A 17,624-nucleotide genomic window follows, 5' to 3' on the forward strand; every position below is an offset into this window, starting at 1 on the left:
TAGAAAAAGGATTGAATTTCTGTGTGCATTTCGTCTTTCAGATTCCTAAATGCAATGGTGCTGAAATCACTGCTTACCGACTGCAGTGGGGACAAGATGAAGATTCCATGCACTTGATTTACACTGGCCCTTGTTTGCAGTACGAAGTCAAAGGCCTTATTCCAGCAACCACGTATTTTTGCAGAGTACAGGTAGAGTTGACATTTTCTTTCACTATAAAGAAGACAATAGCTATTAAACTGCACTTCCCATATATAGAGAATACTAGTGTCATTTCCAATGTAAAGACCAGAGTAAAGTCAAGAAGGGAAGGATTTCTAAGAATATTGCTTATCTTTGACTATAGCATTTGAAGTTCCTTCTCATATTATTTAAAGCCCCAAAGGATGTCACATGTACTTTCCAGTCCCACTTGATCTGTCATATTTCCATTATATTTCTGTGGTTCTCAGATCTCTCTTAACTTAGCAATTATCTAAAATGCTTATTTAAAACACTGACTTGAGTCAGCCTGTCATACATGCATATATTGCCACAATTTTAGATAATGAGGAGGAGGATTGCCACAGGTTTGAGGTAAGCCTGGGATATATAATAAGTTTGTCTTAAACAAACAAATACACCCATTCAGTTCTATGCAATCAGTTTCATTCTTTCCTTTTCTTTTTCTTTCTTTTTTTTTTTTTTTTTTTTTGGTGGAGGTTGGTTTTGCTTTTGGCATTTCAAGAAAAAACAGGGATTCTCTGTGTAGCTCTGGTTGTCCTGGAATTCTCACTGGAGACCAGGCTGTCTCAAACTCAGAAATGCAACAGCCTCTGCTTTCTCAGAGCAAAGATAGGTTGACTTTGGGGAAAACTTGGGATAGGCGCTTATCAGAAGTCAAAAGAGTAAGACGATGAACTTCATTTACTCATTAGGGTTCTTATAGGGCTAGTTTTTGGAAAAGCCTTACTGGAGGTTCTGGTAATTTTCTTGAATGACTAGGTTGGTCTTGTGGGTTAGATGAGATGATGTTACTGATTTAAATAGCATTACGGGAATGATATATTCAATTAAAGTCTGCCTTCAGCAAACTGAAACTGTTAGCTCCATGGAAAGGGATACTATTCAGGCCAGAATGACGCTGCCTTCAAGACAAGATGGCTGTGCTTCTGTTCTCTCAATTCAGGAACTATGCTTGTGAGGATGTCTCTAATGATACTTCCTGTTAGAGAGGGGTGACAGTCCTAGGAATGAAGGGTCTGGAGGAGGAGGACAACTTTAAGGCCTTCTTGTGAGTTGACTGTGCTAGGAAAACTGAGGTGATCCTGTCAGCCAAAATCTTCTGGAAAAAGTTAACAGATCATGGAAGGAAGAGCAATCCCAGAATGATCATGATAAGCAGGAGCAACCAAAGGAGCAGCCAAAGGAGCAATTAAGTATGTGAAAGGGTTAATCATGAGATGAAGGACTGCTGAAGAACAATGACTCTATCCTTTCTAATTTTAATTTTATAAAAATGACTGATGCCCACAAAGGCCAGAATAGAAGGCTTAAGATCCCCTGGAACAGGAGTTACAAATGGTTGTGAGCCACACTGGGGATGATGGAAACTGAACCCGGGACAGCTGTAAAAGCAACAAGCGATCTTAATCATTAAGCCATCTCTCTGGCCCAGTAGCCTTTAAACCTTGTAATCCATTCCTACCAGAGCTGACTTACTGGTAAACAAATAGCATTGTTTATTCAAAAGTACACACATAGCCCCCATAGGTGACCTCTAAAATTCAGGGAGGGCCCAGAAGTTCTGCATGACAAAAACAGCTAGGTATTTATTGCTGATGCTCTCTAACACTTGTTTAGAGAGAAAGACAGGTTAACTGATGAAAGGTTTCTCATAGGATGGGAGTCCTCGTATCTAACTCCATCATGACTCCCAAGGTTGTTTAGAGACCCTGATGGAGGCTGAGACCTGGACAGGTACATCAGAGGGGAGAAGTGGCATGGCAGGGGATAGAAAAAGGAAAGAGTACTTATTCCTATCCAATTAAGAGGAGACACGTGGGTGAAGAAGGCGCAATTTCGGAATAGGCCCATGGTACAAGCCAGGTAGAGGAAGGGTCAAAGCAGGACATCTGGAAGAGCTCTCCTGAGTGTCCATGTTTAGTCTTAAGATTGAGTGTGCCAGAGGGAGAAGGAGGCTCCAGAGACTAGGGCTGTGACAGGATAGATAAGGGAGCAAGGATAGCCTGGAGGAGATCCTTCCAAGACATAGTTGAAAGTATTGGATTTTAGAATTTTAGGATTTCAGATAAACTGTAGGTAAGACTCAAATATCAGATGAACATGGAGTTGAAGGGCAGAGGAGGAATAGTGGTGGGAAAGTAGGTCATGAGGAAGGAAAGTCAGGATAGCTCTGTAGACCAGGCTGCCTTCGAACTCGAAGAGATCCACCTGTCTCCACTTCCCAAGTGCTGGGACTAAAGGCATGTGCCACTACCACCCATTTGTCTTTTTCTTTAAAAAAAATAAAAGGCCAGTTTTTCTATGTATCCTAGATTGGCCTTGAACTATTAATCTTTCTGCCTCCACCAAACATGTACTGGAATTGTAGGTATGTGCCACCATGCCTGGAACTCTATAGGATTTAATTTGAGAAGTTTAATACTGAGTGTTCTTTGTCCATAGTAAAATCAAATTATCAATCAATACAAAAGATATCTTCAAGGTTTATCAGAGAGAAATTAAATAATACAGTTTCAGATTTTCCATGATCAAAGCTGAAATCTCAAAGAAAAATATTAAATGAACAGAACTGGATAAAAACCGAAATACACTCTGCCAAAATGAGTGGGATGAACTAAAACAGTACTGAGGAAAAAAACTCAGAATATTAGATGCTTATATTACTACAGAACTCGATTCAGTAATCTAAGTTTCTATATCAGGTAATGAACAGAATGACAAAATAAACGAAAAGCAAGAAGAAGGGAAGTAACAATGGAAAACAATAGTAAAATTCAATAAAACATTATGATTGGTTCACTAGAAAAAAAAACAAGAAAGTTGAAAAAACTTCTTATAAACTGACAAGGATGAAAAGAATAGAGCATCTGGGATGATCAGTGTGAGAGGCCGTGGGTTCATCTGCACTAAAAAGGGAGGGACACAAATCACTGATTTCCAGGATACAACAGCATTATTTTTACAAACTCAGGACACTTTTATACATGAGCACAAGAAGTGAAACTAGTCCTCAAAAATCACAAAGCAATGAAGCTCCGCCTAGGTAGTATGTAGCAGTGTAGTCATAAAAGAATTTGTGTCTATATAATAAAGACACTTAGAAATTTCCAGTCCTAAACGGTTTCACAGGAGAACTCTCCAAAGAGTTTAAAGGCAAATTAGCAGTGAGTTTACATCTTCCTTTCCAGAATGAAACCTTAATACTAAATAAAAGTATAAACCAGAAAGCACATACATGTAGTATCAACTACTCGAGACTGAAATGCTAGGATCCCTTAAGTCCAGGGATTTCAGTCCAACCTCAGCAACATAGCAAGAATCTGGCTCTTAAAAATAAATAAAGTCAAAAAAGTTTTTTAATTAAAAAATAAATAAAGTCCTAAATTTATAAACAAGAACAAAATTAAACAAAAACACAAAAATGTAAGAGAAAATCTATGTGATCTATGTCTAGGCAAACACTTGATATCAAAAGTAGAGACTCACAAAATAATAGTGGTTAAGTTTGAGCTATTAAATGTTTAAAATTTTTACTTTTCTATGTTCTAAAATGCATGAAATTGAACCTACTGGCTGGGAGATAATATTTGCCATTCTCATATCTTGAAAAGGGCTAGAACCTAAAATACATAAAGACTCTCAAAACTCAGGAGTTATTTCAGGCAGCTCAGTTAGAAAATGCATACAGGCCGAGCAATGATAGCACACGCCTTTAATCTCAGCACTCAGAGAGGCAGAGGCAGGTAAATCTCTATGAGTTTGAGGCCAGCCTCATCTGCAGGGTGACTTCCAGGACAGTAGAGATACACAGAGAAATCCTGACTCAAAAAACGTAGATAGAAGAAAATGAATAAAGATTGGTAACTGAAGATAACGTACCAGGGCAAGTGAGCACATGCAAAGATGTTCAGAGTCATTTACTATTAGGGACATGCACAAGGAAATTCCAATCCGATCTTTCAGAATACCTAAGTTAAGGATGTCGAAGTCCTAAGGAAACTGGTCACTCACACTTTGCTGATGAGAATCATAGCCTTTACAGAAAAGAGCACAGTAGCATCTTACATTTATTTGTAGGAGTCAAAAACTAAAATCAGCTCAATATCTTTCAACATGTGTGTGGTTAAATAAACATCCATCCATCTAGGTACATCTATAATGTGGCACATGGTTCAGTAATGAATTTGAACAAATTACTAATATATAGGATAGATGAAAGCTCTGCAGATTATTACAGTAACTAAAAGCTGAGCCTACAAAGTTATGTGTTGTGTTACATTATATTCTGAAAACAAGAAATTTGTAGTAATGATGAATAGCTAGCAGTTAGTGGTTTCCATGAGTTAGAAGTTGGGCAGAGTAGGAACATACTGTGGCTGGAACAGGAGCACATAGAATCCTTTAATAAAACTTCTTTGTATTGAAGTGGCTATGGTCACTGAATAAAAGTTAAGTACACACACAAATAACTGCACCCAGTTCCAAGTAACATCCGTGGGTTTTATCAATGGTGATTGCCTGGTCATAGTATTGAGCTGTAACTATTGAAAAAAATTGTCTCCAGAGAAAAGTAGGTATAGGACATATGTATATATTATTGTTCAGTTTGGGATTATATATTATATGCTTTCCCAAGATCAGTGAAACTGATTGACTAGATGGGAATGTAACAGAGTTAAAAACTCAAGCATGAAGAATGGAGAAAAGCTTAGTGTCATATTGATGAGTCTTGTGGGGGGTTAATTATCTAAAATGTCCATATAACACTCCTGACTTTCCTTCCCTCGTGTGCACTCTTTACCTTCCTCAAGACAGAGACTGCAAGTCTCAGAATGTATTTCTCCAATGTAGAACCAAATTGTTAGAATATGAGCTTATGATGTACTGTTTTGTTATGCAACAAAATGGCTCATGCACAGAAAATCATCAAAATGAATTGCTAACAAATGTTGCATGTGTTTGTCAGGCTGTCAATATAGTTGGGGTTGGAATGTTTGGAGGAACTGGAAAAGTAACTACACCGGGAACTGTACCCGCCAAAGTTCCAATGTTACAAGAAGTTGAAGACAAAGTTCCTGCCGAACTAGCTTCGTCTTGCATTGCTATCCAATGGGAAGAGCCAGACTGCCATGGCTCTCCAATCACTGGATATAACATCGAGTATGGAGATAAAAAAATCTTGACTGTTGATAGAGTAACAGAGTATGTTCTGAAAAATCTACAGCCTAATACTACATACGGGTAAGTCACTCATATCTTATTTTGGAAAGGTGGAAAAATGTTGAGAATTTTGAGCAGATCTGCTTTTGTGTATTTAATACACTTCAGATTTCTTTTGAAAAAGAGTTCTGGCTCATTGGCGAAATTTCATATTAGTAAGAATCATTTCTGCCTTTCATCAATAGTTTTCAATAGTAGATCTACCTTGGAAACCTGTCTTGTAATCAGTATAATAGTCATTCTATATAGAGATAGAGTGGGTTGGCTTATATGAAGAAAAGTATTTCCTCTACTAAATATAAATTTATAAATTTTAACTTATTTTTACCACTAGAATCAGAATTCAAGCTATTAATCATTATGGACTAAGCCCTTTTAGCCCATCAATAAGAAGCAAAACCAAACCAATACTACCTGAGCCTCCACAGCTTGATTGTGTGGTCCAAGGACACCAGAGTCTCAGACTCAAATGGGGGAATGCATCAAGGAAAAAATCACATGCTAAAAAAGTTATAAGCTACAACTTATTAATGGAGGATCGATCTGGCAGGTAACCACTTTTACCATTTAACATCTACTGTAATAATAACACTTTAAATTATTATATCTTTCCATCTATTCTCTCTCTCTCTCTCTCTTTCACACACACACGCACACACACGCACACACACACACACACACACACACACACACACACAGAAATATCTTAATCTGTGGTTTCAGTGAACGAAGTCGACATGAAAGCAACAACACCAATACTTTCAGTCCTTGTCCATGGATAAGCTGTGTATTTTCCCTTCTTCCTAACCACTTTTCCTTTACCTAGTGCAATGTAAGTACCAGAGAACAGAAGTTTTGGAAGAAAGAGAGAAAGCCTGCCACCCTGACAGTATTGATCTTGTGACTTGATTTCTTTTTGCCTTTTTCTTTGTTTTTCTTTCTGGCTTGTTTTGACTTTTTTGGGTTCAACTGCTGATTATAACATTGCTTCCCTAATCTTTATCTTTCTCCTCTCAGATTTTCTGTCATTTACCATGGGCCTGATCTGACTCACAAAGTGCAAAAATTGAGTGAATATACACAATACAAGTTTAAGATCCAGGCATGTAATGAAGCTGGTGAGGGACCACAGTCTGATGTCTACACTTTCACTACAACAAAAACCCCACCTGGTGCACTTAAAGGTAAATGATGCGCTCAGACGCAAAACATTTTCTTAGAGCTTCCTCAGCACACATATATAAGCAGTAATTAGAAAATGCTAAGTCAAGAGAGGCAGCAAGGCTCAGAAGCACAAATGCCACATGCACTCTCTCATGGAAATTCTGACTTCTAAATTTTATATAAATGTATTTAGGTGAGAGTCAGTATGGGTAGAGGTGAGGAAAATAGAAATCATAAGACTAGGGGAGACTCTAAGGAAAGAGGTAGAAAGGGCAGGAAACACATATGACATTAAAGTAGAAGGGGATTCAGGAGGTTGAGGAGTACAAGTAGTTAGACGGAGCAGGAAACTGAGATGCACAGGCGATGGGGAATCTAAACAAACTCAAAACATACGAAAACGCCATAAGAAAGTCGCTTACTGGGCTGGAGAGATGGCTCAGAGGTTAAGAGAACTGGCTGTTCTTCCAAAGGTCTGAGTTCGATTCCCATGAAACACATGGTGGCTCACAACCATGTGTAATGGGGTCTGCTGCCCTCTTCTGGCCTGCAGGCATACACACAGAAAGAATATTGTATACTAAATAAATAAATAAAAATAAATAAATAAATAAATATGCCTGCACAATAAAAAAGAAAGTAAGTCTCTTACTTTCTTTGCTGATTTAAAAATTAAATTAAGAGCCCTGGCTCCACTTGCTAAGCACCTGGGTTCAATTCCCAGCATCCACATGACAGCTCACAACTGTCTGTAACTCCATTCTGGGTATCTGGCTCCCTTGTATAGTAATACCTGAAGGCAAAACAGAAATGCACATAATAATAATAAATAAACTATAAAAAAAAATAGTGGGGCAGTGGTCATTCACACCTTTAATAGCAACACTCAGCGGGACAGAAGCATGCAGATCACTGTGAGTTCGAGGCCAGCCTGGGCAACAGAGCAAGTTCCAGGACAGGCTCCAAACCTACACAGAGAAACCCGGTCTCAAAAAAACAGGAAAAACATGTAAAAATTAAATTAAATTAAATCTTGGGGCTAGAAAAATGCTTCAGTAGTTGGGAGCACTAGATGCTCTTGCAGAGGACCCAGGATCAATTCCCAGTGCCTACATGGCATCTCACAGCCATCTGTAGCTACAGTTCCAGGGGATCTAGTGCCCGCTTCTGTCCTCCACAGACACCAGGCACATAGTGCAGACATACATATATGTAAGCAAAACATCCACATACATAAAATAGATGAATAATTTAAAATTTAAATTAAATTAAATCTTAAAATTAGCAGCAGTAATTTTTAAAATTCACTAATAAAATATCAGAAAAGTAGTGCTTAATTGTGTACTTCAGGAGCAAGAAAAGATTTATCAAGACTTCAATCCTGGTGGTGGGGGCACACACCTTTAATCTCAGCACTTGGGAGGTAGAGCCATGCGGGTCTTTGTGTTCGAGGCCAACGTGTTCTAAAGAGTGAGTTCCAAGACAGCCAGGACTGTTGCACAGAGAAGCTCTGTCTCAAAAAAAATTAAAAAGGATTAATAAAACTCCTGCCATCAATATTTTTCAAATATCTTAGAGATCATCTAATTCAAGCACTGTTAGTTTTAAGTGTAAGACATGGAGCCGAAGAGAGGCCTCAATGCTTAAGAGCACTGATTGCTCTTGTATAGGACTCAGGTTATGTTCCCAGCGCCCACTTAGTGGTTCAAAAAATCCACAACTCCAGTTCCATGGAATCCAATGCCCTGTCTCTGTGAGCACCCAGAACACACACTGGTACCCATACCTATACACATGCAAAACACAGGCTCCTGGTTTCCATAATGGTGTGCTGCCAACATTGTAATATCCATTCATTGCTACACATTAAATTTTCTAAAATGGTTTGTTATGAAGATTATTCAAACCCAAAACTACACTAGGTGTTTGGGAACTTACTTTCTTAGGGTGGGCTTTTTAGCACAAAAACCATGTACTGGGATGACATACTTTTAACAAGAACAGTTAGCCAGAAGTAGAACTATAGAAGCCATAAAACAAAGTTAGGACATTTAGAGACTTTGGAGTCAGTTGTCCTAAGGTCTGGGGGCATGTTACAATTAGAACAGTTAAGTCCAATCTTCATAGCAAGTTCCAGACCAGTCACAGCTACACAGGGAAACCATCTCTCAAAATACAACATAAGTATCTTTCTTAAAGATGGTTACATGTTTCTCATATTAGGTCTACATGTGCTTGTAATGACTGTGTGGTTTAAGTCATTTTAATGTATTCAGCATCATTTAGAAAAAAAATAGAACGTTCTAAAATGCAATTTTCCTTTTCCAGCCCCTAAATTACATCCACTGAATAGCAACATTTGTGAAATCAAATGGGATTCCTTGGAGCCAATTAATGGTGATCCCATTGTTTACTCTCTTCAAGTCTTCACTGGAAAGAAAGTTGAACAGGTATATTCTTTCACATTTAGCCTCTAATATTCTGCCAGGCACGATAGCTCCTCACTGTAGCCTCAGCACTTGATGGGTAAACACAGGACGATGAATGTACTCTTTGGTTACATAGCAAGTCTGAGGGTATCCTGGGCTCTACAAGGTCTTGTATTGTTGACAAAAAAAAAGTATACTGGGGGATGGGCACACATCTTTGTTCCCAGCACTTGGGAGGCAGAGGAAGGCAGATCTCTGAGTTCTAGGTCAGCTTGGTCTACAGATTAAGTTCCAGGACAACAAGGACTACACAGAGAAACCCTATCTTGAAAAAATACTGTAGTTCTATGTACAGTTGAGGTTAGAGCTTTTAGAGGGTAGTATGTTACTTTCAAAGGGGTTTAAAGTAACTAAATCTTATTCCAGAGCCTCATCTGACCTGTAATATTTATGTACATAATCTAGCTTATTCATTTAATTAGCTCATCACCATTGAATTATGTAGTAGTTCTTGATTCCACTGACCACAATCCATGTTCAAGTCCAGACATGAAATAATTAATTCTCAACAGTTGTAGGGTTTTTATGCTTTATTAAACATAATTATCTAATAAATACTGAATACCCTCAGAACATTAGAAACACTGAGTAAAATTTTACTTTTGTTGTCAACATGTTCATTAAAATAAGGAATTTTTGTTTTTCTTGTTGTAAAAAACTATACAATATAGTTTTAATTAGAAAAAACTATAATTTTCATTTGATCCCTTTTCCTTTAGATTTACAAAGGACCAAATACCACCTTTTCCTTTTCCAACTATCTTGCAAATTCAAAATATCACTTCAAGGTCTGTGCTGGACGCCAATATGAAAATTCTGATGGCATGCAAGAGGTATGGGGGCCATATAGCTCCAGCGCACTTTTGTCAACTTATAAGCTTCAGTCTGGGTGCAGCAAAGGGAGTGGAGGCAAAAGAAGAAGCAAGCACAATAGCAAAGATAAAAAGCACAAGAATGAAAAGAGTAATCAGTACTAAAACCACATGAAGACTCAACCAAAGAAGAAACTGAGACAATGGGGATGTTCTATTGGGAACTCACCAAGGCCAGCTGGCCTGGGTCTGAAAAAGCATGGGATAAATCCGGACTAGCTGAACATAGAGGACAATGAGGAACACTGTGAACTCAGGAACAATCGCAGTGGGTTTTTGATCCTACTGCACGTACTGGCTTTGGGGGAGCCTAGGCAGTTTGGATGCTCACCTTACTAGACCTGGATAGAGGTGGGCGGTCCTTGGGCTTCCCACAGGTCAGGGAACCCAGATTGCTCTTCAAGCAGATGAGGGAGGGTGACTTGATCGGGGGAGGGGGAGGGAAATGGGAGGCGGATGGGGAGGGAGGCAGAAATCCTTAATAAATAAATAAATAAAAGTTAAAAAAAAAGATGTAAGAATCACTGTAGACAGAAAAAAAAAAAGAAAATTGCAGACCAATCTCACTCATGAATATTGATGCAAAAATACTCAATAAAAGGCTGACAAACTGAACCCAAGAACACTTCAAAAAAATCATCCACCATGATCAAGTCGGCTTCATTCCAGAGATGCAGGGATGGTTCAAAATATGAAAGTCTATCAGTGTAATCCATCATATAAATAAACTTTAGTTTTTTCTTTTAAGAAAAAAATATGATCATCTCTTTAGATGCTAAAAATAGCATTCAACAAGATCCAACACCCCTTCATAATAAAGGTCTTAGAGAGATCAGTGATACAAGGAACATATCTAAACATAATAAAAGCAATATACAGCAAGCCAAAACCAACATCACATTAAATGGAGAGAAACTCAAAATGATTCCACTAAAATCAGGAACAGGACAAGGCTGTCCACTCTCTCCATATATCTACAACATAGATCTTTAAGTTCTGGCTATAGCAATAAGACAACAAAAGGAAATCAAGGGGATTCAAATTGAAAAGGAAGAAGTCAAACTTTCGTTATTTGCAGATGATATGATAGCATATATAAATGACCCCAAAAACTCTACCAGGAAACTCCAAGAGCTAATAAATCCCTTCAGTAATGTGGCATGATACAAGATCTCCCTTTCTCCTCCCCTTCTGCCTTCCCTTCTTTCCCCTCCTTTCTACCCCTATCCCCATGCTCCCAATTTCTCAGGAGATCTTGTTTATTTCCCCTTCCTAGGGGCATCTATGTATGTATCTTTTAGGGTTCTCCCTGTTACCTAGATTCTCTGGGGTCATGGGCTATAGGCTCGTTATCCTTTGTTTTACAGCTAGTATCCACTTATGAGTGAGTACATACCATGCCTGTCTTTTGGGTCTGGGTATCATCACTCAGGATAGTTTTTTTTTCTGGTTGCATCCATTACAGAAAGCAGATGCAGAGATCCACAGCAGAGCATTGGGATGATCTCCCAAAGTCCAGTTGAAGAGTGGGAGGACTGAAAATACAAGCAGAGAGATCAAGACCATGATGAGAATACCCATAGAAACAGCTTACCTGAACTAACAGGAGCCTACCAACTCAGGCCTGACAGCAAGGGAACCAGCATAGGAGCAAACTATGCCCTCTGAATATGGGTGACAGTTGTATGGGTGGAGTAGACTGTGGGCCACTGGCAGTAAGACCAGAATTTAGCCCTCCCGCTTGTACTGGCTTCTTGGATCCCATTCTCTTTGGAGGGATACCTTGCCCAGTCTAGATATAGTGAGGAGAGCCTTGGTCCTGCCTCAAAGCAATGTGCTAGACTTTGTTGACTCCCATGGGAACCCTTACCTTCTCTGAGGATTGGATGGGGGATGGATTGGAGGGAAGGTGAAGGAGTGGAAGGATGGTAGGGAGTGGGAACTGGGATTGGTATGTAAAATGAGAAAAGATAGATTTTAAAATTAGCTAATTGTTAAAAAGATAATACTCCTCTAGAGGAGACTATATTTACTAAAGTTGAAAAAAAAGAAATGATCATAGACTCAAAAACACAGCCACAGTTTCTGGATTGAGAAAATCAGATGGTGAAAATTTTTACAAGGTTCCTAATACTTCATTGAAGACACTGTTAAACACCAACAAGCACCAAGGACTTTCCAAGAACCAGTACTTCACTTCCTAAACAAAAATAAGACTCAAGAAATTGCTACATAATAACCCATGCCTGAGTGCAGAAAGGAATACATTGTCTACAAAGTTTTACTAGCCACATTATATTAGAGTTTGAGACAGAGTTTCCAATTATAATAGCTTCGTTATTTTAACAATATACAGTATAACTAACATAATAAACTTTTTATTTATTGATTTAAGATTTCTGTCTCTTCCCCGCCATCGCCTCCCATTTCCCTCCCCCTCCCCCAATCAAGTCCCCCTCCCAATTCTAGAAAAACAAATTTCACTTTATAAGAATCAATAAAAACTTTCACAAGTAAATAAATCAGGGAAGCAAGTGATCACTTTGAAAAGTCTTGGACAGCTGAAGGTTTCCTTGTGTTCGTAAACAATTACTAAATCCTACCCTCACAACATAGCTACCCAAACTATTGGATGACTCAAAGTATTGAACTACTTGAATCTGCTTTCCTATTAAATTCAATTGAGATGAAAAAAAATAGCCCATGCCTGAAAATCTACATACCAAAACTTCAAGACAGCTACTTTAAAGAAACTCAATGAACTTCAGGAGAACAAAGAAATAAACCAATAGAATAATGAACTAATTTAAACACAGTGATTTTTTTAATCAAAGACAAAAACAAATTCTTTTTTGATTTTGTTGTTGTTGTTGTTTATGCACAGGCTGAGAAATTGCTCAAAATCTACTGAGTTCTGCCTCCTGAGTGCTAGGAGAATACATGTGAAATTACCACCACACACAGCCTGCGAAGGTTCTTGAACTGCTGAATTTATACTAACTGAAATTTAAAACATGATAGAAAATGTAAAATAGATCAAACAGGAAACAAAATGAGGAAGTTTTAAGACAGGCTACTTGAAAATACATGATGGCATGAGAAAGAAAACTAAGAGAAGTGAAGAAAGCATATGGGATCTCTGATACAGCATGAGAAGAGCAAAATTTAGTCACAAAAGCAAGAGCGACAAGAATGCCAAAGGGGTAGAAAGGTTATTCAAAAAGATAATGAGGTGGTAGAGAGAGAGATGGCTCAGTGTATTTGATGTTCTTACTGGGAACCTTGGTTTCTTTCCCAGCACCCACAAGGATGCTCACAAGTCTTTTAACTCCAGTTCCAGAGGATCCAATATTCTCTTCTGGCCTTTTCAGCATGGCACACTCATGGTGCCAAGATATACATACAGGCAAAACATCCATATATATAAAATAAAAACAAATATTTTTCTTTAAAAAAAGCCCCAGAGTGGTGGCATGCACCTTTAATCCCGGCACTCAGGAGGCAGAGGAAGGCAGATCCCTGGGAGTTCCGAGCTAACAAAAGAAATCAAGAAGAGGAGGAGGGATTTTCAAGACAAACATACAACTTATCATAGAGGAAGATCAAAGCTCACCACTTAGGTTCAACTCAACTGAATCTATCCCAAGATATTGTACAATCCAGTTACAAAGACAAATGGTTAAAAAAAAAAAGTACTATCAATGAATAAGGAAAAATAACATTTAAAGGTACCCAGTTCACATAAGATCAGAGTTCTTGGCATAAACTGAAGACAAGGAGAGAGTAGGCAAAGACTTTCACAGTACTAAATAACAATAACAAAAACAACAACAACAAAAACCTCATCAATTCAGAATACTAGTACCCAATGAAGCTATTCTCTACAAATAAAGGAAAAATAAAGTTTCCTAGACAGTAAAGACCAAGCAAATTTAGGTTCATCAGACTTGTCCTCTATGAATTGTTAGAGACTACTTTAGACAAAAAATAATGAACAAGAAGAAATTACAAGGAATAAAATTCACAAGTACAGATAACTATATTCAAATTCAGAATATTCTAATGTAATAAACATGGTTTGAAAACTTTATATATTTACTATGAATGAAAAACAAAATAACAATAACTATATGAATATGTTAAGAGATTAGCAATAAGAATTAAAAATAAGGCCCAACTATATATTGTCTACAAAATGACAGTTTAATTGTAAAGACATAAATAAAAGCAAAGAGATACACAGAGATGGATCATGCAGAAAATGGCAGGAGCATCTATCTATATTTCTGGCAATAAAGGCTTTAGACTAAGGAAAATTGTCAAGGATACTACATAATGGCAAAAGGAATGATTCTCTAATCCTTTATCCTTAATTTGCATACACCTAACAATGGACAGAATTCCAAAATACAAATGAGACAAACATTGATAAAATAACTATGAAAAAGAAACAAATCCACTATTCTCCTTGGAAACCTCAACACCCTTTACTAAGATAGACAGGGAAGGCAGAAAATAAAGTGCATAGAATAAATGAACTCCACTGTACCACCAGCCAATTCATCACAATTGATACCTGTATCTATGAATACATATATAGATATATAGATATGTGTGTATGTATACATATATTCTACTGTTCATATACATATACATGTATATTTTATATGAGCTCAGATGAAGTATTCACTAAAGTGAACCACACTCTGGGCCATAAAACATACCTAAGATTTATTTATTAAGATTTAAACAGTGAGCTCACAAACTCTGGACTAACAGAAAGCCGTCATGGGACCGACCTAAGCCTGCTGCATGTAGGTGACAGTTGTGTAGCTTGGTCTGTTGTGGGGTCCCTAGTACTGGGACCAGTAACTGTCTCTGATACATTAGCTTACTTTTTGGAATATATTCCCTATTGTGAGATGCCTTGACCAGCCTTGATGCAAGGGGGAGGAATTTGGTCCTTACTCAACTTGTTATGCCGTGTTTTGTTGACTGCCTTAACCCCTCTGAATAGAGAAGGAAAAGGAGTGAATGGGGGCTGGAGGTGTAAAAGGAAGGTGGGGGAGGGAAGAGGATGAGAGGAGGGAAGGGAAACTGTGGTTGGTATGTAAAATAAATAAAGTTAAACAGTGTATTTTGACCATATTCATCCGCCACTATCTCCCTTCAATTCCCCCTTATGTCACTACCCCCTTCACACACAACATCATGTCTTCCTTTCTTGCTATTAATAGTTTCTTGAATCTAATTAGTGTTTCCCATATGTGTGTGGGCTACCAGCAGCCACATTACCCCAAAAAGTGTAACTCTCTCTCCTTCAACAGCCATCAACTGTCAATAGCACCTCCAATAGGAGTAGGGATGTGAGAATGCTTCTCCCAACCAGGATGGAGTTTTTAACTGGCTTGATCTTGTGCAGGTGGGCACAACTGGTGTGAGCTGATGCAGATGTGTGTGGTAGCCATGTCATGTCCAGAGCTCAGCTTTTCACAGCTCTCCTCATCTCCCAGCTCTTACCCTCTTTACAGTCTTCCAAGATATTCCTTGAGCCATAATTGGCAGAGATTGATAAACATGATTCATCCACAGATGATCACTCATGCTTCGTTCACAGTTGGTTATACATGGAACTTTCATGGGAGCCTATACTTCAGAAAAAAGAGAAAAAAAAGTTTCTCTGACCAAATTTGAGAGCAACACAAATTGATGAGTATAAACATAATTATTTAGAAAACAGATTGATAGTGCGGTCATTTAACAACAATGGGTTCTCTTACAAGACCTCTTTACTCATGAGCTTTTGACAAGGTCTAAAGTGACAAGCAGAAAATCTCTCCTAAGTCAAGCCTCATATTTAATCCAAAAGCAGTTAGTTAACCCCATAACCATATGCCACTTTTGGATGTAACCTGATTCAGTAATTGTAACATGGAGGGTCCTATTTGTTGTGATTTCTGTCCCGTCCAGTACCCCACAGCCGGCAAGCCCCAAATAAAATCACACAGAGATCTCTATAAAGCTGATTGGACCATTAGGTCAGGCTACTTACTAGCTCTTGTAGCTTATATTAACCCATTGTTCTTATCTATATTAGCCACATGGCTCAGTACCTTTTTCAGTGGGGCAGATTACATCCTGCTACTTTGGTGGTCTGGGCAGGAATGGGAGGAATCAACTTCCTCCTTCCCAGAATTCTCCTGTTCTCATTGCATCATTTCCATTTCCTGTTTGGTTTTCCCACCTATACTTCCTGCCTGGCCAATCAGCATTTATTTAAAACATAATTGACAGAATACAGACAATTCTCCCGCAAGTAATATAATGAAAACACACAGAATAAAGACTATAGATAATAAAAGTTTGAAGATTACACCTTTTTAATTTCAAACGTGATCACTTCCAGTTGTGGTGGCACAAGCTTTAATTACAGCACTTGGATAGCAGAGGCAGGGGGATTTCCATGAGTTTAAGGCCATCTATAGCTATATAGAGAGATCTTGTCCCAACAAAAGTGATTATAAAGCTACAATGATTAGGACATTTCAATAATGACATAAGGATAGATATATAGATGAATGATACAAAGTAAAAATTTTTTTAAAAACTTAAAATTTTGATCAGTTGATTTTCAGTAAAGACTCACAAAACAATTCAAGAAAGAAATTATCTTTTATTAACAAATGGCACTAAGACAATTGAATATCCACATGCAGCAATCAATTTTTAAATGATGCCTCTTAAGGCTCAGAAAATAACTTGGAAGGAATCTGATTTGCCAATTAAAATATATTATGTATTTTGATAGCATATACAAAGATGAATTATGTAGTAGAAGGTCTGAAAGCTCTTGTAATGCTTCCTTTAAAAGTTCTATAGTTTTAGCTCTCATATTTAAATCTATATTTTTTTGGTGTATGGTAAGAATCTAAACTCACATTGTTGCATGACATGACCTCTCATTATGTACCAGGCAAACACCTAACCACACTCAGTACTTACTGTAATAGAAAAGCCTCTCGATGTCAAGTGATGGTTGTCTAGGACAGTTCCTTCTTTTAGCTAAAATCAAACCACAGAACCTCAACCCAATATAATCAAATTTTCACCATAGCCAAGATTTTTCTGGCCAAACTCAGAAGAGTGTCAAGTAACCATAGTCTAGCCTAGATGTGGGTTCATCTTCCATTCTCTTGTTGCAGGGTGTCCTAATTAGGGTTTCTTTTCCTGTGATGAAACACGATAGACAAAAGCAAGTGGAGAAGAAAGGGTTTATTTGACTTACATTTCCATATCATAGTCGATCACTGAAAGAAGTCAGGACAGGAAATCAAGCAGGGCTAGATACAGAAACTGATGCAGAGGCCACGGAGGGGTGCAGCGTACTGATTTGCTTCCCAGGGCTTGCTCAGTCTGTTTTTTTATAGAACCCAGGACCACCAACCCAGGGATGATACCACCCACAAATATGCTGAGCACTCCCCCATCAATCCAGAAATAAAATGCCTTACAGCTGGATCTTATGTAGGCATTTTCTCAACTGAGGTTCCCCTTTCAGTAACTCTAGCTTGTGTCAAGTTGGCATTATATTAGCTAGTACACAGGGTAACTTGCTGGGCTATCTAACATGAACAGTGGTTTTGCAGCACTCCTG

The 17,624-nt window shown here is 38.1% G+C and overlaps 1 protein-coding gene across 1 annotated transcript in view; it reads left to right on the forward strand.

The window, feature by feature from the left end:
* Positions 1 to 10,075, forward strand: part of LOC142840377 (fibronectin type III domain containing protein 3C1-like) — a 39,806-nt gene extending 29,731 nt beyond the window's left edge. The window contains exons 17-22 of the mRNA XM_075956929.1: positions 42 to 191; positions 5,192 to 5,466; positions 5,780 to 5,995; positions 6,463 to 6,629; positions 8,938 to 9,059; positions 9,818 to 10,075. Coding sequence (XP_075813044.1) covers positions 42 to 191; positions 5,192 to 5,466; positions 5,780 to 5,995; positions 6,463 to 6,629; positions 8,938 to 9,059; positions 9,818 to 10,075 — 1,188 coding nt within the window. The remainder of the gene's footprint in view (positions 1 to 41; positions 192 to 5,191; positions 5,467 to 5,779; positions 5,996 to 6,462; positions 6,630 to 8,937; positions 9,060 to 9,817) is intronic.
* Positions 10,076 to 17,624: the final 7,549 nt, after the last annotated feature.

The sequence above is a fragment of the Microtus pennsylvanicus genome, chromosome X (genome assembly GCF_037038515.1).
Source record: "Microtus pennsylvanicus isolate mMicPen1 chromosome X, mMicPen1.hap1, whole genome shotgun sequence".
In the NCBI taxonomy this organism is placed as follows: domain Eukaryota; kingdom Metazoa; phylum Chordata; class Mammalia; order Rodentia; family Cricetidae; genus Microtus; species Microtus pennsylvanicus.